The sequence below is a fragment of the Solanum stenotomum genome, chromosome 4, assembly GCF_019186545.1.
Source record: "Solanum stenotomum isolate F172 chromosome 4, ASM1918654v1, whole genome shotgun sequence".
NCBI lineage: Eukaryota > Viridiplantae > Streptophyta > Magnoliopsida > Solanales > Solanaceae > Solanum > Solanum stenotomum.
In genome coordinates this window covers 1,811,241-1,832,340 of record NC_064285.1, presented here as the reverse complement: position 1 = coordinate 1,832,340, position 21,100 = coordinate 1,811,241, and the positions used below count along the sequence as shown (strand labels likewise).

The 21,100-nt window shown below is 37.4% G+C and overlaps 3 protein-coding genes across 6 annotated transcripts; 2 read left to right on the top strand and 1 right to left on the bottom strand.

Moving 5' to 3' along the window:
• The first annotated feature begins 1,198 nt into the window (after nucleotides 1–1,198).
• LOC125863145 (vacuolar protein sorting-associated protein 20 homolog 2) lies at nucleotides 1,199–6,661 on the top strand. The gene is made up of 6 exons (XM_049543297.1): nucleotides 1,199–1,595; nucleotides 3,253–3,405; nucleotides 3,514–3,666; nucleotides 5,524–5,607; nucleotides 6,137–6,302; nucleotides 6,388–6,661. Exons 1-6 carry the CDS (start codon nucleotides 1,494–1,496, stop codon nucleotides 6,411–6,413), a joined length of 684 nt encoding a protein of 227 aa, XP_049399254.1. The 5' UTR covers nucleotides 1,199–1,493; the 3' UTR covers nucleotides 6,414–6,661.
• Nucleotides 6,662–7,485: 824 nt separating this feature from the next.
• LOC125861705 (type I inositol polyphosphate 5-phosphatase 12-like) lies at nucleotides 7,486–15,704 on the top strand. 3 transcript variants are annotated; one of them, XM_049541555.1, is made up of 12 exons: nucleotides 7,486–7,890; nucleotides 9,122–9,476; nucleotides 10,347–10,599; nucleotides 10,744–11,557; nucleotides 12,609–12,733; nucleotides 12,931–13,015; nucleotides 13,255–13,420; nucleotides 13,523–13,563; nucleotides 13,642–13,909; nucleotides 14,301–14,424; nucleotides 14,499–14,862; nucleotides 15,144–15,704. In XM_049541555.1, exons 1-12 carry the CDS (start codon nucleotides 7,522–7,524, stop codon nucleotides 15,624–15,626), a joined length of 3,447 nt encoding a protein of 1,148 aa, XP_049397512.1. In that variant the 5' UTR covers nucleotides 7,486–7,521; the 3' UTR covers nucleotides 15,627–15,704. The 3 variants fall into 3 exon arrangements, with proteins under 3 accessions (XP_049397512.1, XP_049397511.1, XP_049397510.1); XM_049541554.1 differs by having other exon boundaries at nucleotides 13,255–13,563; nucleotides 15,144–15,511; nucleotides 15,578–15,703; XM_049541553.1 differs by having other exon boundaries at nucleotides 13,255–13,563.
• Nucleotides 15,705–16,642: 938 nt separating this feature from the next.
• Nucleotides 16,643–21,100, bottom strand: LOC125861706 (ankyrin repeat-containing protein At5g02620-like). 2 transcript variants are annotated; one of them, XM_049541557.1, is made up of 4 exons: nucleotides 20,512–21,100; nucleotides 19,893–20,430; nucleotides 18,544–18,953; nucleotides 16,643–17,894 (listed from the first exon to the last, which is right to left on the bottom strand). In XM_049541557.1, the coding sequence occupies exons 2-4, from the start codon at nucleotides 20,350–20,352 to the stop codon at nucleotides 17,034–17,036; spliced, it is 1,731 nt and encodes a 576-aa protein (XP_049397514.1). In that variant the 5' UTR covers nucleotides 20,353–20,430; nucleotides 20,512–21,100; the 3' UTR covers nucleotides 16,643–17,033. The 2 variants fall into 2 exon arrangements, with proteins under 2 accessions (XP_049397514.1, XP_049397513.1); XM_049541556.1 differs by having other exon boundaries at nucleotides 19,893–21,100.

Here is a 21,100-nt window from a genome sequence, read left to right as displayed (position 1 = left end):
CTATTCATTGAACCACTACTTCTTCATATATATATTCTGATGATATCTATAAACTCTGATGGTATCAAGTAGTAATTGAATATTTTTTCACTGAAACATTGTTTGTTCTGCTTGATGTCATATATATATATATATATATATATATATATTTATTTATTCTGATGATATCTATAAACTCTGATGATATCAAGTAGTAATTAAATAGTTTTTCACTGAAACATTGTTTGTTCTCCTTAATGTCATATATATACATATACTCCAATGGTATATACTTTAATCGTATCAAGGAGTGACTGACATAACTTCAGATTACCGAAGACCTGACCTTAGATATGATGGATGTGAAGGGTCACGTATTAGGGTGAAATGTTAGTAGGTAGGTAGTGGAGTGTTGCCTTGTTTTCGAGAGTTAATGGTTTTGTTGTTTGTCGTTATACTAGTCAATCATATTCTTGTTAGTTCTAGTTTTTGATATTTATCTTCATCTGTCTATTTCGACTACTGCAGTACTATTCCGTTGTTGTTCATATTTTTTCCTTGTAGGCTCAGCGCTGCCTCTCCTATTAGTTGTTATGTTTTGTCGTTGTTTTCTTCTTCTTTACACCTAGAATTTCTGCACTTGAGTTTTAAGGGTCTATCGAAAACAACATCTTTACTTCCACAAGATAGTGATAATAAGGTCTGCGTAAACTCTACCTTTCCCATCACTGAGTACGTTATTATTTTTGTTATTATCTTTATAAGATAGGAGTAAGATTGCGTACATACCATTCTCCCCAAATCCACTTGTGAAACTAAGTGGCAGAGTAGTACATACAATTACTGGATCAGCTCGGTGTTACCATTTCAGAATCAAAATCGATTATATCTTAAAATGGTACCATCGAGTTTGCTAAAAGGTATTGGACAAAAGATATGCAAATTGATCTTTCTCCAATATCTCTTAGAGCGTTGTTAAACTACACTAAATTTGTTGTCGTAGGCTCATAGCAACTAATATGTATGGTGGAATTGTTATTAGTTAACATATACCAAAACCATTCATTCCTTAAATTTTAAGGACAAAAAATGTATTAAGAGTACACTTTGATGGTTAAATTAGTCATACTCCCAAACTTAAGGGACTATTTTGTTAAAATCTCCATTGTTATCCTTCATATTTTAATCTTAACAATTCTCGAACCCTTTCTTCTTCTACCTTCACGCCCCTCAAAAAGATCAAAGAAAAAGTTAGAACTCAAGAACAGTAACATTGATTTGTTTACAATAATTTGTCCCTTTTTGTCTATTTGATTCTCGCCGAGGACTCTCCGATCCATTAATTTCGTATTTTCATATTGTTTTTTCAGCTTATAGGGAGATCAATTACGAATAATCTAAAGGGTCTTTGCATAAAGATATGCAAAAGACCTCATTTTCGTTGTAAATTTATTATTTTTTTGTTGTGGGGTTGTTCAATTTCGTATTTTTTTTGTGGGTTTTGAATTTGGGAGATGGGAAATATATTTGTGAAGAAGCCGAAGATCACCGAAGTTGATAAAGCGATTTTGTCTTTGAAGACTCAAAGGCGTAAGCTTGCTCAATATCAGCAACAGGTATCAGGAACTTTATTTTTGCCCCTTTTTGAAATTTTGATTGCAGTTGTCTTTTTGGTGGGCTAAACTTAAATTGCTTAATTTAGTCAATTCTTTGAAAGATAGATCATGGGTAGTTTTTGGATTTGTTTGTTTGTTTTCTGGGATTGGTTTTTGTGGAGAATTAATAGGTGAAATTATGAAATATGACAGCAAGAAGCGTTTGGGTGTTTTTTGCAATGCACAATTATAGCTCAACAATGATGTTAATACTAGATTTATGATGTTGAGATTGAGTTGTGGAACTATGTGTTTTTTCTTGAGTCTTTCAACAATAACTATGTTTAGGAGGAATTAGTTCTCTATATTTGTATTTGAGCTGAGCGTCTATTGGAAACAACCTCTCTACCTTCAAGGTAAAGGTATTGTCTGCGTACACTTTACCCTCCTCATTACCACTTTGTGAGATTACACAGGGTGAGATTACATGGGGTATGTTGTTGTTATAAGATTGATATGCAATGAGTTTAAGTGGAGTAAGATGATTAGTGAGGGTTCATAGCGGATCCCGACTTGTTTTTGTACTGAGGCTTAGTTGTTGTTGGTTCTTCCTTGACCATGACGTGATGCGTAGAGGAGCTGTGCATCAAAGTTTCTATATTTCTGAATGAATCGACCAGCTCTTCCACTTTGAGAAATGATTAGCATTTGAACTTGGCATTACCTAGAATATTTGTAAATTTTACAATACGCATTACATATCCCGCATCTCAGTGGTCATTATATAGGGGAGGAAGAGATGTTGACAGCTTGTTCTTACTTTCAACACATAAAAGATCTAGTATACGGTGGTCTGATTTGAAAAAAGTTTGTACCTTTTTTGTCAAAAAGAAAAAAAGTTTGTACCTTTCATACAATGGTTTTTCATTTTTTGTAGAAGTTTTGATTAAATACTGCTTCGTATGATGCTGATAAGAAAAGTGAGCCTTTGATGGAGCTTTTGCCTTCTGTAGTTGCCATCCAAGGAAACAATCTGTCAACTCTATTCCTGGATGAAAGAAGGTTATAAATGACCTAATGGAGAACTTTCTTTTCTTTTCTCCAAGCCAGAAAAGAGAATCTTTGAATTGCCTAAATCTTCAAAACCATATAGCCTAGATATAAGTTGACTTACCACTTCTAGTTCGGAGCAATTACCTTCTTTACAAGACCTCAAGTCTCAGCATCAACCATTGCTTGAAATAATGGCACCTTGTTGTTTATATCATATTTCTGTTAAAATGAATACAAAGTAAAAAAGGGCATTCTCAGTTATCATTGAAACTAGACATGCAGCTAATTTTAATTGTTACGGGAAGTTTTAGAGGAGAGTGACCCATCCCCTGATTATGCACTAAGTCAGAATGCTAACACTCCTAAAACATTGAAAGTAATAAAGGAAAGAAAACCCAAAAATGGGTATAAGTTGGTTTTACATGAGGTAGGGGAATTCTATTAAATGTTGCAACTGAAGGATCAAGATGATTGTCCACATTAAGAACTTAAAGGTTCTCTCCTTTTTCTTGGTGCCAAAGTCTCCACTTAGGCCTGATTTACAAGATGTCCTCAAGGAATATTCTACTGGATGCACGTGTTGGTTTCAGACCTGCTAATACCTTCTGTTATTCTTTGCTTTCAGCTGGATGCTGTTATTGAAGCTGAGAAACAAGCTGCAAAAGACTTGCTACGTGAAAAGAAGAAAGAGAGGGCCCTTTTAGCATTGAAAAAGAAGAAAGTGCAAGAAGAACTATTAAAGCAAGTTGATGTTTGGCTCATAAATGTTGAGCAACAAGTAAGTAATTCTTCTTAATTCAGTTCCATACTTTTACTACCATGCTAAATTTCCTTATTTCTCTTAAGCATTTAATTGTTTTCTGATTCTATGTGCAAATCCTTTTAGTTGGCAGATATTGAACTGACAAGCAAGCAAAAGGCTGTCTTTGAGAGTTTGAAAACTGGGAATAATGCAATCAAAGCAATACAAGGTGAGATCAACCTAGAGGATGTTCAAAAGTTAATGGATGATACTGCAGAGGCAAAAGCTTATCAAGATGTAAGCTCTTTTGATATCTCATCCCCTTCTCACTTATATTTGGTAGTGTCTACTCAGTCTTGTGAGATTTGGGAGTTCATTCATGCTTGTATAGTGATAGTAGTTTTGATGCAATACCGGAAAAGAGATGAGAGAAAGGTAAGGGGAAGAAAGAAAGTTAACAGGAAAGAGATTATAGCAAGGGGGATGGGGCAAAGACGAACAGACCAGGGAAAGAAAGGATAAGTGGAGGGAGAGAATTTTAAGAGGAGAGATCATAATAGGGTAGAATTCATGTATATATAAAACAAAAGTATTAAAGGCGTCCTACTTATGTAAGAGTCTCGAACAATCTAGAGGTTTTGATACAATTAAAGCTCTATATGTATCTAAAGACACAAATAAAAACCAAACCAAGTCTAGTTGATAACAGTTGGTGATGGAGTGAGTGATCGGAGATAGAATCTGAATATGAAAGATCTAACATAATCCGAAATGAAATTGAATTAAAAAAATCTGGAAAACGTGTAAAGATGTTGTTTGTGGAGAATCTCGTGTTTTGGTTGAGATTCTCGACTCTTTTGCTTCTACCTTGTATAAGGGTTCCCCCTAGTTTCAAATTAATGAAATCATCACTTTAAACAACCACAATAACTATGTCTCAATCCCAAGGTAGTTAGATTATCTGTATCAATCCTCATTATCTTTGTTGCTGACCTTTATCAATCTTTTTTTGAAAAGAAAAAAACTTTGGTTCACTAGCACTAGAAATTCTCTACATTTTTCGACAAACAAATCCCTAAAAAGACTAAAAGACTCGTAACAATCGTTATTCCTAATGTAAACATACCAACATGACCAAACTTTAATCTCAACTTATTAATTTTGTCTTAATGGTTCTTTTTCTCCATTGTGCTCTGGTTTGCACCAAGTCTGCACAGATTCCTAGAGATTGTAGGTCCTGCTACACTTCTTTCCATATGATTTTAAATCTGTCTATCCCTTGTATTTCCTTCAATCACCATGGTTCCACACCTACGTAGTGCGGTGAATAGTCTCTTCTTAGTAGACTTTGCTATCATCAGTTCGTTTTTCTTGAAATTCAGTTAATTTTTCTGCCTGGGTGTCACTGCTGCCACTTGATATAGCCAACTGTTGCAGTGATCTATTTTACTTTTAGTTTTGCTGATATATCCTACTAGCTGCTATCTGATTATCTCCTGTATAATACCGGACAAATCCTGTTTCCTTGCCTGGATTCAATGTGTATAAATCTCTTGAATCAGTTTGAATTCAACACCACCCAATAGTAATGGGCTTCCACCATGTTTGGCAGAGTTTTTCTGTGCCTGACACACGTCATTTCCAGCTAAGGATATTCTCTATGCATAATCTCTTCTTCTTTTCATATAATGGAACTGGTGGGCCTCAATCTATTTCCTGAAATGATTTTCTTTCCATCAGGAAGAAAGTTTCTTGATATTATCCCTGTTCTCGCTCTTACCTATGTATTGTATATTCCTAGTGTTTCTGGGTGAGGAAGGGTATTAATGTTCGAGGATAGATCAATTTGAACAAGAAACGTCCTGCATGACTACCTATGCTTGAGGTGGCCTCAAGGAGTTGCTCCCAATTAGATTCTGCCACTAGGCACTTGTCCACCGAGCTCCCTTTGACTAACCTTTTTGCACTGCGTTGAACTAGTTTGCAACATAATTTTGTTAAAAAAGAAATTACGTGGAGCAAGGGATCAATGTTGATGCATTTTAGTCTTTGAGCAAATAATTTAACTAGGTATTATGAGAGATCAGTTTGACAGTGAAGACCGCTCCTTTCCTTTTCTTTTTTTTGTGCATGACTGCTCGTATCCGTTTGCAGGAAGTTAATGCTATTCTTGGAGAGAAACTATCTGCTGAAGATGAGGAGGAAGTTTTAGCAGAATTTGAGAATCTGGAATCTCAGGTCTGTCTATTTTTTATGTAGTCAATTGGTGCTAAAACTTGGTTCATTTCTTTGTGACTAAGTACTCTTTCTGTTGATGACACCATAGCAGCTTTGCTGCAGCTATTTCTGGTTAAACTACTAATTACCTTAATTTTTTCCCACCACAAATCATCTTATTTTGCATACTTATTCTGGCTATACTTCCCTGTCTTGGTTGAGAGATAATCAACTGCACTAAATGATCACCTTCGCTATAGCACAACAACATTATGGAGTTCTAGTATAATACCCTTTTAGTTTTTAGTGATGCTTTCTCCTTATTTGAAGGAAGCAAAAACTTTGCAGGTATTGAATACGACAATGTTATAATTCCACCTAGAGGTCTAGATGCCTTCGATATAATGATGCTCCCTCCGTTTCATTTTATGTGTCTTAGTTTGACTGAGCATGGAATTTAAGAAAGAAAAGAAGACTTTTGAATCGTGTGTTGTATCCTTTTCTAAAGAATCACTCTAATATTTTACCTGACGGTGGATAATTTGTACAGTTAACACTTGAAGATCTGCCAGAAGTTCCTTCTGCAATACCTTCTGGTGAAAATGTTGAAGAGAAACTGGATCTACCTGACGTACCAACTAAAGCACCAGTCATTACAGAAGCTGTTATGGAGGACACTCAAGATGCTTCAACCGCCGTGTCTGTGCAAAAGAAAGGTTACCATTTTTTCTCTATTATTCTCACACCCACCTTCTTTTCTCAGTTATCTATTTTTCTGAGTTTTTGTTTGAATTTGCACAGTTTTGGAGGAACCAATACCTGCTTGATCCCAGCGCAACTTGGTTGATTCATAAAGTTCGAATTTGATGAAATTTATCAAAAAGAATGTCAAGTTTCAGAATGCTATAAAAGTTTTCTCAATGCTAAGAATTTGTTTTCTTTCGACTTTTCTGTCTCATCTCTTGTAATTTGTGCAGATTGTGGTTGTATTTCTGGGTATCAGATTTGTACAGTGCTTTCGTGATTTGTTGACACATACCAAGTCATTTACCATTATCTTCATACTCATATCCTACTAGTTTCGTATAATTCTGCTACTTTTGTTGCATTATGCAAGAAAGAAAGCCTATTGTTCTTGTTTCTCAAACATTCTTGTAACTCACATTTTAGATTGTCCAAATGAGCCACATGACAACTAATGCCTATTGACTATACTTAAATACGTCTCGAGTGGTTAATGAAGTGGATGAAAAACATAGGAATCACGGCTTTCAATGTTGACTTTTATAACCCATTTATAGAGGTTTTAGTGTTTTTTTTTTTTGGTTAACTTGTGTGCCACTGTATCTTTGTTCCCTGAAGGTGTGCACGATAGTCAAATTGTGCATGCACGAGAATAAATTTTGTATTCAATCAAATATCGGACATATAAAAATGATATTATTGGAGTGTACAATAGTATTCCTTTTTCCTGTAAATGTAACTTTAGAAAATCTAAAAAAAACATTAATTATTTCTTTTACAAATTTACTATTGCATTAACAAATGATTTATACAATTATCTAAATAGTGGATGTGTTTAGTATACAAGTAAAAAATATTATCTTAAAAAGATAAAAAATGGGATCGGCCGTATGTAGGTGGGGTTGAGGGTACGAGTGAAGATGAGGTGTGATTCAATAACACCCCTAGAATTTGTTATTCCAACTTCCATTACGAAAGTAATTTTTCTTATTATCAATGAACTTATTTTTCTCGAGAAAATATTTTTCGGACCATTTAATCTCTCCGCAATTCCCCCGAACTCTGCTCCTCTTCCCATGCACGTCCACTCCCTCTGCTTCACTCACTCTGATTTTTTCTTCACACAAATTTAAAGCTTTTTGCAAATGAGAATCTGACTGGGAATTGAAATTTAAAGCGATATTTGATTACATGGATGGAATCAAAGAAAATGATGTACATGGATTGGATCATAATCCGAGTTGCACACAACCTGCTCGAGAAAAGGTTTATCACAAGGGGACGCATAATCTCATTCACAACAATAATGATGGCTCTTTACGAGAAGAAGAATTATACAATGATGGAGAAGGTTCCCATTTGGTCAATCGAAAGGTTGAAGGCGTTGGGGTTGTAGCGGATGGTTTAGATGATAATCATCATCATCATCAATCGCCTTTGGCGGAGTTTGAAGGAACTGGTGGTGGAGTAGGAAGCTTTAAAGTACCAGCTCGTGCGCCTCTGCATCCTGCCCGTCCAACTTACCTTGAGATCAGGCCACATCCCCTCAAAGAAACACAGGTAATGAAATGCATATTTGTTTCATCATGGACAAGTTTTTTTATGAACGAATCGGTAGATAATGTTTAGCCATGGGGAACTATTTTGTTGTTTATAAATCTATCTCACATGTAGTAATGGTATTAGGAGGAAGACAGGGTTTATTTTCTTTTGAAAATGGTAATGTAAGTGTTCTGTTTTCATTTTTTAGCATTAAGGTTAACAACAAGATAAAAATGTTGGTTAAAACCTATATAAGTTGCTCGAAGTCTCCAAATAAAATGACACACCTGTATCGGATCCTCTTTTTGGAGGGACCCGACATGCACCCTTTGGCATTTTTTAAGAGCCCAAGCAAGGTTAAAACAAGTGATATGGGGTAAGAGTTAGAAATACTTGTAAAATAAAAATGACATTCATGAGATGTGTTACCTTTTTTCTAGTGATGGTGGAATGTAGCAGGTAAGTCGTGGAATTAGTCGAAGTGCATGCAAGTTGGCCTATACACTATGACAACATACCCATTGTAGTCCCACAAGTGAGGTTTGGGGAGGGTAGGTTGTATGCAGACGGTTTCCGATAGACCCTCGGCTCAAAAGAGAAGTTTCTGGAGCATGAAAAATTAATGACATCCACTCATAAGTGATAAAATATTATCTTCTTGGTGAAAAGCATTTTCTTTGGAGAGACCACTTAGGAAGTACTAGAATGACTTCTTCAAGAAACATCATACCAAACACAACTAATGAACTATGTTTGTTCGTAGAAAAAGGCATAATACATAAATATGCCCTTTTACTTGGCTTCAGTTGGCATTTACGCCCTCCAAATTTGAGTGTGCACAAGTAGACACTTAAACTTGAATAATAGACACATTCGTCATATGTGGCGTCCTACATGACAATTTTGTGTCCTATGTGGCGTCCTACATATATTATGCCACGTAGGACGTGTGTGTCTACTTGTTCAATTTTATACAAGTTTAAGTGCCTACTTGCGCACACCCAAAGTTGGAGTGCATAGATGCTAGCTGAAACCAAGTTAAAGGGCTTATTTATGTATTATGCCTAGAAACAAAGGTACACATGTTGGGAGCACAGTTGTTGAATGTGCAAAAAAGAAGTCGGAAATCAATTGAACAATATTTGAAAATGGATAAGATATTTTTAATGAGTAATGCATGAGCTACTGTAGTTTTTTCTCCTTATTATCCTTTCACATTTTCTCTTTCAAATTTTAAACAATAATGCAGGTTGGGAAATTTTTGAGGACCATCGTTTGTTCCGAGACACAATTATGGGCAGGACAAGAATCTGGTGTAAGAGTGTGGAATTTTTCAGATCAATATGAGTGTGGGATAGGAATTGGTGGACGGGCAAGGAGAGGGGACGAGGACGCAGCACCATTTTACGAGTCAGCTGATATATCACCTGCATTATGCTTGATGTTTGATTCTGGGAATAAATTAATCTGGAGTGGACATAAGGATGGCAAGATTAGGTCTTGGAGAACAGACCAGGCTAATTCTGATGACTCCCCTTTCAAGGAAGGCCTCTCCTGGAATGCTCATCGTGGTCCCGTTCTTTCATTGATGCTATCTTCTTATGGTAATTTCTGAATTTTCCTTGCTTATGATCCTACAGTTTTTATCATTCCGATCACACTATTGAAATTCTTGTTAGCTTACGTTTCATTGAAAGAAGTGGTCTTCTCGATTTAATTATCTTAAGGTTGAAATATGTCGGTGCATCTTAAGGTTGCTAAGACTTCCAACCCTTGGAAATTAAATCTTGTTTTGAGTAAGAGGATCTTACTTGTTTGTCAACATATGATCTTTCTTTCCTAGTAACAAGGAAAATTGATCAAGATACTAATGTGATTGCAACGTGTTTTGAGGATATAAGTTGCACAATTCAAAGAGTCAAGATGAATTGTACATTACTATTTCATTTTTGGTGTAAAGGAAACTATGTAGATGAAGCTGAGAAATTGCTAGAGTTTCTGAAGTCCTTGTGAGATGAACAAGGGCATAAATTTTGTTTTTTGGATTCTAGTTTGGCTCACAGCACAGCCTTTGTGCTGCTGACTAATACACAGTTATCTTCCTCAAAAAAACAAAAAAAAAAAATAAAGAAGTGTGCTTGCTATGGATCGTATCGGTGCAAAGGTCTCTCCAATGATTTGCATAACCGTGCTTCAAGTCATACAATTAGCAAAAAATGTAAATACACAGTTTTATAATGCTGCATTTGAAGTGACCTATCCAGGTTACAACTTGGATGTTTCTGTCACTTTAGCTTAAACCCATAAATCCATGTCTGCCTCGTTTCTCATGGATTGATCTTAACAATTTGTGCTTCAAAGTCCTGTTGTTATATTCTCTTACTGGTCTCTGTGAAACCTCACTAACTTATCTTATCTTTAATTTTGCTCCTGATAAGGAACGATTTATCATGACTACTCTCTTCTTGGTCCAGGTGATATATGGTCTGGATTTGAAGGCGGTATCATAAAGGTTTGGCCATGGGAAGCAGTACAGAAGTCTCTCTCTCTATCATCAGATGAAACACATATTGCTTCTTTACTTGTGGAAAGGTCACTTGTTAACCTTAGAAGCCAAGTTACAGTTAATGGTGTATGTAGCATCTCATCTTCTGATGTGAAGTGTTTGCTCTCTGATCATGTAAGAGCAAAAGTGTGGGCATCAGGATCTTTATCCTTCTCATTATGGTATGTTCCTCTACATTTCTTCCAGATGAATATGACGTATGCATTTGTTCTATGTTAATACATAAAAGAAGAGGTAAGAGTTGAGGCTTTCTTTTTTTGATAATTGCCTAGCCACTAATTACTCTGATAGTTCAAAAACTGCAGGGATGCACGAACCAGGGAACTCCTGAAAGTGTATAATGTAGATGGTCAGATTGAAAATGGGGTTGATATGTCATCTGTGCCAGACCAAGCTGTGGAAGATGAGAGTAATGTCAAGTCTGTCTCCAAATCTAAAAAAGAAAAGTCACAAGGAGGTAACTTTTTCCAGCGTTCACGCAATGCTATAATGGGAGCTGCCGGTGCTGTACGTCGAGTTGCAACAAAGGGGTCAGGAGCATCTTCAGAAGATAGTAGGAAAACAGAAGCCCTTGTGCTTTCATCTGATGGAATGATTTGGAGTGGATGTTCAAATGGCTTACTTGTGCAGTGGGATGGGAATGGAAACCGTTTGCAAGATTTCCATCATCATCCTTGTGCTGTTCTATGCTTATGTGCTCATGGTTCTCGAATATGGGTTGGCTATATAAGTGGTATGGTACAGGTCCTGGACCTTGAAGGGAACTTGGTAGCTAATTGGGTTGCTCATACCGATCCTGTAATAAAAATGGCAATTGGGGGTGATTATGTTTTTAGCTTGGCTAATCACGGAGGTATACGTGGATGGACCCTCGCCACTCCAGGACCTATTGATCACATATTGCAATCAGAAAGAGCACAGAAAAGACATTTATACACCAGACAAGAAAATTTTAAGATTCTGGTTGGCACGTGGAATGTTGCTGAAGGAAAAACCTCACAGGAAGCACTGGCAACTTGGCTGAATTCTGCCATTTTGGATGTTGAAATTGTAGTAATTGGGTTGCAAGAAGTAGAAATGGGAGCAGGTTTTCTTGCAATGTCTGCAGCAAAAGAAACTGTAAGCTATCAAAGTACACCCCTTATATCTCGTAAAGAAAATGAACCTCACCTAACTCAGATAAAAAAAAAAAAAAAAACTAGCTCATGAAGTGATGATTGTCCAACACCATTTATTTAAGAAAACTACAGCACATTCCCTCGACAATGTGGAACATTCTATCCCCTGCATGCCAGGGCTAGACATTTGGAGCGTGGACAATATAACATCGGAGTCCAATATAACTAAGAGTTGAGATGAGTTTAGCTCTAATACTATTGAAAAATAATTAAATAAGCAAAAGGCCCCCAAGGCCTAGCTCAAGTGGCAAAAGGTGGAGGATTTGTGGCTTAGGTCGCAGGTTCAAGCCCCACACCATGCAAAGCGAAGCCCGGTATTTAAGTGGAGAAGGGTAGAGGGGCGGGCCCATTATCCACCGAGTTTAGAAGGCTGTGATTGGTCCAAAGGGCGGGTCACAGACNTAAGATTCTGGTTGGCACGTGGAATGTTGCTGAAGGAAAAACCTCACAGGAAGCACTGGCAACTTGGCTGAATTCTGCCATTTTGGATGTTGAAATTGTAGTAATTGGGTTGCAAGAAGTAGAAATGGGAGCAGGTTTTCTTGCAATGTCTGCAGCAAAAGAAACTGTAAGCTATCAAAGTACACCCCTTACATCTCGTAAAGAAAATGAACTTGCACCTAACTCAGATAAAAAAAAAACTAGCTGATGAAGTGATGATTGTCCAACACCATTTATATAAGAAAACTACAGCACATTCCCTCGACGATGTGGAACATTCTATCCCCTCCATGCCAGGGCTAGACATTTGGAGCGTGGACAATATTACATCGGAGTCCAATATAACTAAGAGTTGAGATGAGTTTAGATCTAATATTATTGAAAAATAATTAAATAAGTAAAAGATTTGCTCTCTCTAACATTGTAGGTTTTTAGATGAAATGGTCCCACACTTCAACGAGGTATCTTGACGATTGAGGGATACTTATATTTGGACCCATGGGGATAGTGACACCTTATGCTATCTTGATCTTGTCTACTGTGTACTGTAGGTAGGACTAGAAGGAACATCCAGTGGACAATGGTGGCTGGATGCAATAGGGAAGACTTTGGATGAAGGATCAAGTTTTGAAAGGGTAGGATCAAGGCAACTAGCTGGCTTGCTTATTGCTATCTGGTAAGAACTAGTGTGGTTACTTTAATGAGCTATTTTCCATTTTAAGCTGAAATGCAAGTTGTACTTAATAAAAAAAACCATGCATCGTAAAACAACATCTTCCTTCCACTGGCTCCTGCCTATTCATACTACTAAAATATTACTTTCATATTACTTTCCTGAACATTATGTAATATTGATCGTTAATCTTAACTTAGGGTGAGAAAAACCCTTCGAGTACATGTGGGGGACCTTGACGTTGCAGCAGTTGCATGTGGTTTAGGACGTGCCATTGGTAATAAGGCAAGTATTTCTTACTGTTAAGAGGTATAACAAAACAATGATCTTGTCATTAGAATTCATCAAGCTATTAAGTGTTCAAATTGGATAAAGAATTTGTTTTCATTCAAGTTGAGGTAATGAAGATGATTGAGACAATAAAACAATATATAAGGGCTTCAGCTTCTAATCTATATTATTGTCGTTTTCTTTGAAAAGGGAATGAACTGCCACAGTTTCATGGTTGTACAATTATAATGCAGGGTGGAGTCGGTTTGAGGTTAAGAGTATTTGATCGGATTATGTGCTTCGTGAACTGTCACTTTGCAGCACATTTAGAAGCAGTCAATCGCCGCAATGCTGATTTTGACCATATATATAGAACAATGGCTTTCACTCGGTCTTCTAACCTTCTTGACAATGTTACTGGTATGCTGCGATACCTGTTTTTGACTTGCTCTCTTGTCTTCTCCACATATTTACTGTGGCTGCTTTACTCTTCTGGCCTGCCATGGATCCTCTCTCTTGCAGCTGGTGTGTCATCTGCTGCTCAAATGCTTCGTGGTACAGATGTATGACGTGGTATTTGTATTCATCAGTTTCATACTATCTTCTTCTATTGAACTAAAGCTTGACTTCCTCTATCTCAGGCTGCAGCAATTAGTCCCGGGAAGGGAAAGCCTGACCTTGCTGAAGCTGATATGATGATTTTCTGTGGGGATCTTAATTATCGTCTTTTTGGAATATCTTATGATGAAGCAAGGGACTTCGTCTCACAAAGATGCTTTGACTGGCTTAGAGAGAAAGATCAACTAAGAGCAGAAATGAAAGCTGGTAAAGTTTTCCAAGGGATGCGTGAAGCAATCATCAAATTTCCTCCAACTTACAAGTTTGACAAGGGGAAACCAGGATTAGGAGGTGAGGTATATTTGTAATGATTATAACATGTGACTCAACATATTACTTTCTTACACTGCACCAAATATTACTCCTTCCGTTTCAATTTGTTTGTCTTGTTTTCTTTTTTAGTCCGTTTAAAAAAGAATGTTTCTTCCCTTTTTTGGCAACTTTCCATATGGCATGTTTAGGACCACAAGATTCAAAAAAATTTCTTTATTTTCTTGAATCTAGTGTCAAGTCAAAACCAGACAAATAAATTGAAACGGATGGAGTAGTTAAACTGTCTATAGTGTTCTTATGATAAAGATATGTCCAAGGACCAGTTTAAGATTTCCCTTTTGGATTGTTGTATTGCTTAATGCATGAAATGTCAAAAAGCACTGAAAGACATTTTTGCTTTCCACTTTAGGATATGATTCTGGGGAGAAGAAACGAATTCCAGCCTGGTGTGACAGAGTGCTATATCGAGATAGCCGGGCAGCTCCTTCAATGCCGTGCAGTTTAGGGAGCCCTGTAGCTGCTTCCATTTTACAGTAGGATTTCTCAGGGCTTTCTTCAAGTAAGTCTTTCTTGGTCCATGTAGAAACTGATTTCACTTATGCCATAGGTACGATGCTTGCATGGAAGTGACAGATAGTGATCACAAGCCTGTGCGGTGCAAATTTAGTGTTGAGGTTTCCCGTGTTGATAGATCAGTAAGGAGACTAGAGTTTGGGAAGATCTTCCAGTATAATGATAAAATCAGGTCTATACTGGAAGAACTGTATTATATACCTGAAGTAGCCGTCAGTACCAGCCAGATATTTCTTCAGAATCAAGAAACATTCAGCTTAATAATTACCAACAGAAGTACTAGACAGGATAATGTTTTTTTCCAAATCACTTGCCAATATCAATCAACTGTCGACAAGAACAAGCAAACATCAGGCTGTCGTCCCAGAGATTCCTTTTGCTTTCCCCGTTGGCTTAAGGTGATTCCAGGTCTATGGATCATTAAACTCTTATTCAATGGTTGGATTGGATGTTCCTTTTCTCAATATAAAATGGATTAAGGTGAAATTTCGTTTGTACAGTACATCTTGTAGTAGCGAGTCTGTGAACGATGCAAAAAGCATATGCTTAACTTCAAGAGTCAGAGTTCACAATACTATACTTTCTTTACTAAAATAGAAAATTAGCATGTTATACTTCTCTGTACTGAAAGTAGACCTCTTCTGCAAGCAAGGCCATCTTATAATTTCATCTGATTCAGGTCACACCTGCGGCTGGCATGATCAAATCTGGTGAAGATGAAGAGATCTTGGTACATCAGGAAGAGTTCCGTAATTCAGAAAATATTCCTGAAGTTATGTCACCAAGAAAATGGTCCGAGGAAACAAGAGAAGAAGAGGTGATTTTAATGATCAATGTGAAATCTAGTGGCTCAACGAAGGTAAGAACGCATCATGTACACCTGAGCTGCCGTTTCTCAACCGATGCAGTATGCATGTTATCAAGAAACAGTTCCACCAGAAATGAAGGGAGCTCCCATCACAGGTCAAACAGTTCCAGAAGAAATGAAGGGAGCACCTATCAGAGGTCAAATAGTTCCATAAGAAATGAAGGGAGCTCCCACCACAGGTCTGCTCTTCAACAGGAGAACGTGTCAAATGGTTCCAGAAGAAATGAAGGGAGCTCCCACCCCAGATCTTCTCTTCAACAGGAGAGTACCTCTGACATGAATAAATATAAATGACCATCAAGGCTTTCTGGTACCTGGTATCTGCATGAAAGCCTATAAACCTAAAGAAAACAAGGTTCTCCCCCCCCCCCCNCCCCCCCCCCCCCCACTCAAACTTGGGGTACGGGGAGGGGATTACAAGGTGGAAAATCAAACTCTCACTTACAAAGTGAAAGTTCAGGTAGCCAACGAACTGAGCTACTAAGATTCCCCGACAAGAGGGTTCAAAGATGATGTACTGATGTAAAATTATGGATTCCCTTTGCTGAGAATGTATGGTAGGTCTTGATGTATATACTCGTAGACGATTAACGTTGGAATAATCCAGCTCAGAAATCTGGATATAGAGCATCAATTTGCTCTTCCCATTTTTCACTAGAATTGTGTTCATTAGTAAGCAGTTTGTTCTTCACCAAAAAGACTTGCTTGTAGAAATGCAGAATTCTTTATTGTACATTCCTTTTTTTCTTAACTACACTGTACCCTTTCGTTTTAGATGCATTCATCGAAAAGCCAGTGTGGGAGTTTCTTGCCCTGCATGTATGCATGCCAATGCACATAAATAATGGTGGATATGTAGTGATTCTGGTACCTCATTGGAATTACCATGTCGCGTCTAAAATCAAGATATTCTGGATGGAGAAGAAAAAACAAAGTTGTGCTCGATACTCTTAGGCATAATACATAAACATACACTCATACTTGACTTCAGCTCGCAAATAAACACTCCAATTTTGAGTATGCACATCTAGACACCTCCAAAATTTATTTGCCATGTCAACGTCAGGTGTCCACGAGACACAATGAGGAAGAGTTAGAATGTTTAGTTGTCATTTGAGATCAAATTGAGGTGTCTAGATGTGCACTCTCAAAGTTGGAGTGCTTACTTGTGAGCCAAGGTTAAGTTTGAATGTGTGTTTACGAGCTCAACTTTCATAGAACTATCTCTTTCTCAGGTTTTTTTTTCTTCATGTTGGCGGAATTCTAACAAATGATGGCAGCTGAAAAAGATGGAACTTCCATGATGATGGAAAAAAAAGCTATCATAAATTATACAATGACACCATTTTGTTTGATGAACTTAGAAGTTGATCAGGTATATAGGCATAAAAATAAATAGCAGCCATCCCCACATTCTTGTCACCAAGTTACAATCTATGTACACTAATGCTTCATTTTGAACTTCCAAGAAAGATGCTGCAGCGACTGATATCGCTCCGATATTATTGTCAATCTATTGAAACTTTCTACTCATTTGTTCCTGAACAGTATAGATCCCTTCCATACTTTCACCATTCTAAATCTGATCCCATGTCAGTGTTGTTGAACTTCATGGTTGAGAATTACATATAATCGCTTGTAGTTTCAGTTACCGAGCTCTGCATTTGATGCCATAGGCAGACATCTGCCTGTTTATTCTACCTATACTGCATACATCCTCTTGTAGTTCTCACTGCATAGCTCTGGATCTGATGCCACAGACAATGGGAAAGAACGTGAATTAGTCTCAGTTCTTCGAATGCTCCTCAACCTCGATTCTTCTAGCCTATGTTGAACCACACAATAGCACATGGAGCCAAATGTAGTGAGCATTATTATGCAACCAACCACAGTTGCATACACAGCAAGCCATCTTTCCTTAGCTCCAACTACCACATAACTAAGAGATATAAAGGCGACTGAGATGAAGAGACAAGCTGCCCACATTAGCTTGTTTATCCAAAACATGAGTCGTTTCTTTGCTTTCTGTTCAATCACGACAACAGACGTCTGGACCACAACAACAGCAACTGAAATGAACAATGCCATACTGTCAAACAAGAAGAAGATTATGAATGCTGCTTTTCTCCCTATGTGTGCTTCTCCAAGCGAAAATCCATCTGTTTTCTTTTCAACATATTGCCCAGGTACAGTGAAGATGGCAGCAAAAGCAACAGTAGCAATAAGGACAGCAACAACTGTTGCATTGTTGATGGCGTTGTTAAGACCACTAATGTGGAGCTTCTTCACCTTCATTGCAATTTTTCGTACTTTGAAGCCAGTCTGCCGACTCTGTTGGAGCTGGGAATGCACATCATGTTTTATGTCACTGACAGACTGCTTGAGTTGCTTTGCAGGACCAGGTGGCTTCCCATGATCTTTGGAATGGGTAGCTCCGGCTTCTTTCAAAATAGAAACAAGCTCCGGAGTTCCAAACTTTTCTGCAATCTCAAGAACTGTTTCTCCAGCCTTATTAAGGGTGTTAAGATCAATGCCCTCAATTGATATAAGACATTGTACCATCTGCAATTACGCATAGCATAGTGTTACAAAGGATGCTGAGTTTCCTTGATTGAACATGTAAAAAAAAACATTGTACCATCTGCAAGTACACATAGCAGAGAGCACCCAAGGGTGTCGCCTAGTGGTCTATTTCCAACTTCTACATTAAGTCATGAATGAAAAAATAAGCTACTTCTGAATAAGGAACTTATCACGTAAGTTGGAAGATGATACATCTACAAAGAATGCAGTTTGTGTGTCAAAATTTCTATATAAAGTTAAAAAGTAACGGAGGCTGACCAAATCCCTGCAAATCATAGAATGAAATCAGACCTCATGCGGGAGGACACGATACATGATACTAAAAGATTATGTGTTTCTGAATGTTCCTTCTCTCCAGGTACATAACTGTCCAGAAAGGAAACTGGAACTTATCAGTAAGTCATTTCAATAACCATTTCGTGGCACGACAGTGAACTCACCCTTGGTCTGCCCACAATCCCTCAAGTTTGTAATTTCCATCTTGATTTTACCAAATAAACAGTATTCCCTTGATCTACCAGCATTTTTCATCAAGATATATAACACATCCCACATTGCCTCACACATAAAACAAATCTCAAGTTTACGGAAGATGCTTTACAAGAAAAAACAGTTTAAACAAACAAACCTGTATCCGTCCCTTTCTTGTTGCAATATGAAGTGCTGTGTTTCCTTTGTTATCTTCCAAGGCCAAAACAGCAGGATTTGGTTTGATTAATTCGAGCACGATGTCAACATTTTGTCCCTTTGCAGCCATGTGCAAGGCAGTCTGGCCTTTTTTATCTGTTCTAAAGCCAATCTCAGGATCCTTGCTAAGAAGGGATCTAACTATCTCCAAGTGTCCCATTCTTGCTGCTGTATGGAGCACAGTCTTTCCGTTGTTCCGAGCTATCTTAGCAAGGTTAGAATCAATCTCCAGAAGCATATTTACTACATGAATATGTCCCTGTGCAGCTGCAGTATGTAACGCCGTAGAATTGGACGAATCTGTGGTCATGACTAAGTTTGGAAAGGAATGCAGCAGTTCCTGTAGTACATCTGCAATTTTATACAAAAAAGTGTTTGCAAGTGCAAGTAAGAAAGGAACATACTGAATTCATGTTTAACAAGTATCCACGATAAGCTTGAAACAACAATAATACTCTCTCCGTCCCAAAGTGTTTTACTTTCCCTTTTGGTTTGTTCCAAAAATACTATCTCTTTCTTAAACTTCATGCCCAGTCAAACTAAGACACTTGAACTAGAACGGAGGGAGTAAATCAAGACTTGACCACAAGGTTTCTTTTTATGGTCACCACAAACATATAAGCTCTAATGTGATCGAGTTACACAGATTAAGTGTTAGGATCGAAGTTCCATTTGATTTTTGCAGTTTGACAAAACAACCCTCAACTACATAATTGTAACTACATGGAGAAATGTAATAAAGAAAACACAATGTTTTATGTGGTTCTATCAACAGACATATTTCCACAGATGGATAGAAGTTGCAGACTCTAGTCACCATCAGTATTGGGAAGTCTGGGGCACTAAAGCTCCCGCTATGCACAGGTCCGGGGAAGGGCCGGACCATAAGGGTCTATCATACCCAATCTTACCCTGCATTTCAGCAAGAGGTTTCCACGGCTTGAACTTGTGACCTCCTGATCACATGGTAGTAACTTTACCAATTACGTCAAGACTCCTCTTCAGTCACCAACACTATTAGCAGTAATAAATTGCATGTCAAATACCAAGTTCAAGTCCACAATATACTAAATAAAACACAATTATCCATCTCATTCATGAATTCTACATTTTTACTGGCAATTTTTTATTTGATTTGAAACCAAATCCAGAAAGATATTCTGAGAAACACATGTAATATCAAACTGAATCGAGATGCGAAAGAATATACATTCTCTATCCCCTAAATAATCCTAATTAGATTTTTCAAGAATCGAAGTCGATTTGCTTTATAATAAATAGGGAACTCACCAAGATGACCCTGCCTTGCTGCAACATGAAGTGTATCATAACCATTATTTGCCACAATAGAAGCGATTTCAAGGTCTAAATGTTTCAAGAACTCTGCAACAACCAAACTATGACCATTCTCAGCAGCAACATATAAAGCAGTCTCACCCTCTTGGTTTTGCTGACATAACAAGTCTTTTATGCCTTTTTCATCAAACTTCTGAATAATTTCTTTCACCTTTCCGAAATTTCCAGCTCTAGCTGCAAGATGCAACGGGGAATCCCCTCGTTTCCCCGGTGAATCCTTACCCCTTTTCCTCTCACCACCAAAACTCATTTGCCTCTCCATTGCTATCCTAAAACTTTTCTGTTTTTCCATTATTCCTCTAAAGCTCTTCTGCTTCTCCATCACCCCGTTTCGAAAACTTTGCTGTTTTTCCATTGTTGCACCCTGGAAACTAACCTGTTTCTCCATGATCATAAAGAACTCAACCCCCAAAATCCTAATGGATTTCTTGTATATTAGACCAAAAATAACAACTTTTTCCACTTTCAAGAACTACAAAGATTGAAACTTTTCATCATTATCAATTCAACTTGGAAAGGGATATATTAAGATACAACAATAACAACAACATACCCGCAAAATTCCACAAGTGGGGTCTGGGGAGAATAGAGTGTAGGCGGACCTTATCACTATCTCGTGGAGATAGCTGTTTCTGAGAGATGAAAGATCCTCAGCTCGACTGCAGCAAATTCAAATACAAAGGGATATACCAAAAATTATCACCTTTCCCACATTTCTAGCTAAGAATCTATAAAAAACCCTGGCCCAACAAAATTTGAAGCAAATTTAAAGAACCCTTTATACTATTAAGTCTTGGAGCTATCTACCAAATCACAAGTCCAGCAAGAAACAATCTTTTCAGTGAACTTACAGAACTAAAAAGCATATCAAGAATTCAAATCAGACAAAAAAAAGAACCAATTTTTCAACAAATATAGAGCTCAAACTTCACTTTTGATGAAACCCCAAAAGCTAAAAATCAGATGAAATCTTGAAAACCCCCCAAAAAATATCAAGAACAGGAAACACAAGTAAAAACAAAAGAGCAGTATAAGCAACAAAAGGGTCACTGAATCCAATGGTTTTGCCCACTTTTTGTTTTTGTCAGGCTCTTTTAAAGTTGAAGTATTTACTAATACTAAAATTCCCATATGAAACAAAT

Excerpts from the sequence above, each read along its gene's own strand:
- LOC125861705 (XM_049541553.1), top strand. The coding sequence starts at position 7,522 with ATGGATGGAATCAAAGAAAATGATGTACATGGATTGGATCATAATCCG. Across the intron at positions 10,600-10,743 it reads TCTTTATCCTTCTCATTATG|GGATGCACGAACCAGGGAAC; the intron begins GTATGTTCCTCT and ends CAAAAACTGCAG. Across the intron at positions 14,425-14,498 it reads GTAGCTGCTTCCATTTTACA|GTACGATGCTTGCATGGAAG; the intron begins GTAGGATTTCTC and ends CTTATGCCATAG.
- LOC125861706 (XM_049541556.1), bottom strand. The coding sequence starts at position 20,352 with ATGATCATGGAGAAACAGGTTAGTTTCCAGGGTGCAACAATGGAAAAA. Across the intron at positions 18,954-19,892 it reads AGCAAGGCAGGGTCATCTTG|ATGTACTACAGGAACTGCTG; the intron begins GTGAGTTCCCTA and ends ATAAAATTGCAG. Across the intron at positions 17,895-18,543 it reads CAAGAAAGGGACGGATACAG|ATGGTACAATGTCTTATATC; the intron begins GTTTGTTTGTTT and ends GCGTAATTGCAG.
- LOC125863145 (XM_049543297.1), top strand. The coding sequence starts at position 1,494 with ATGGGAAATATATTTGTGAAGAAGCCGAAGATCACCGAAGTTGATAAA. Across the intron at positions 3,667-5,523 it reads AGGCAAAAGCTTATCAAGAT|GAAGTTAATGCTATTCTTGG; the intron begins GTAAGCTCTTTT and ends ATCCGTTTGCAG. Across the intron at positions 5,608-6,136 it reads TTGAGAATCTGGAATCTCAG|TTAACACTTGAAGATCTGCC; the intron begins GTCTGTCTATTT and ends TAATTTGTACAG.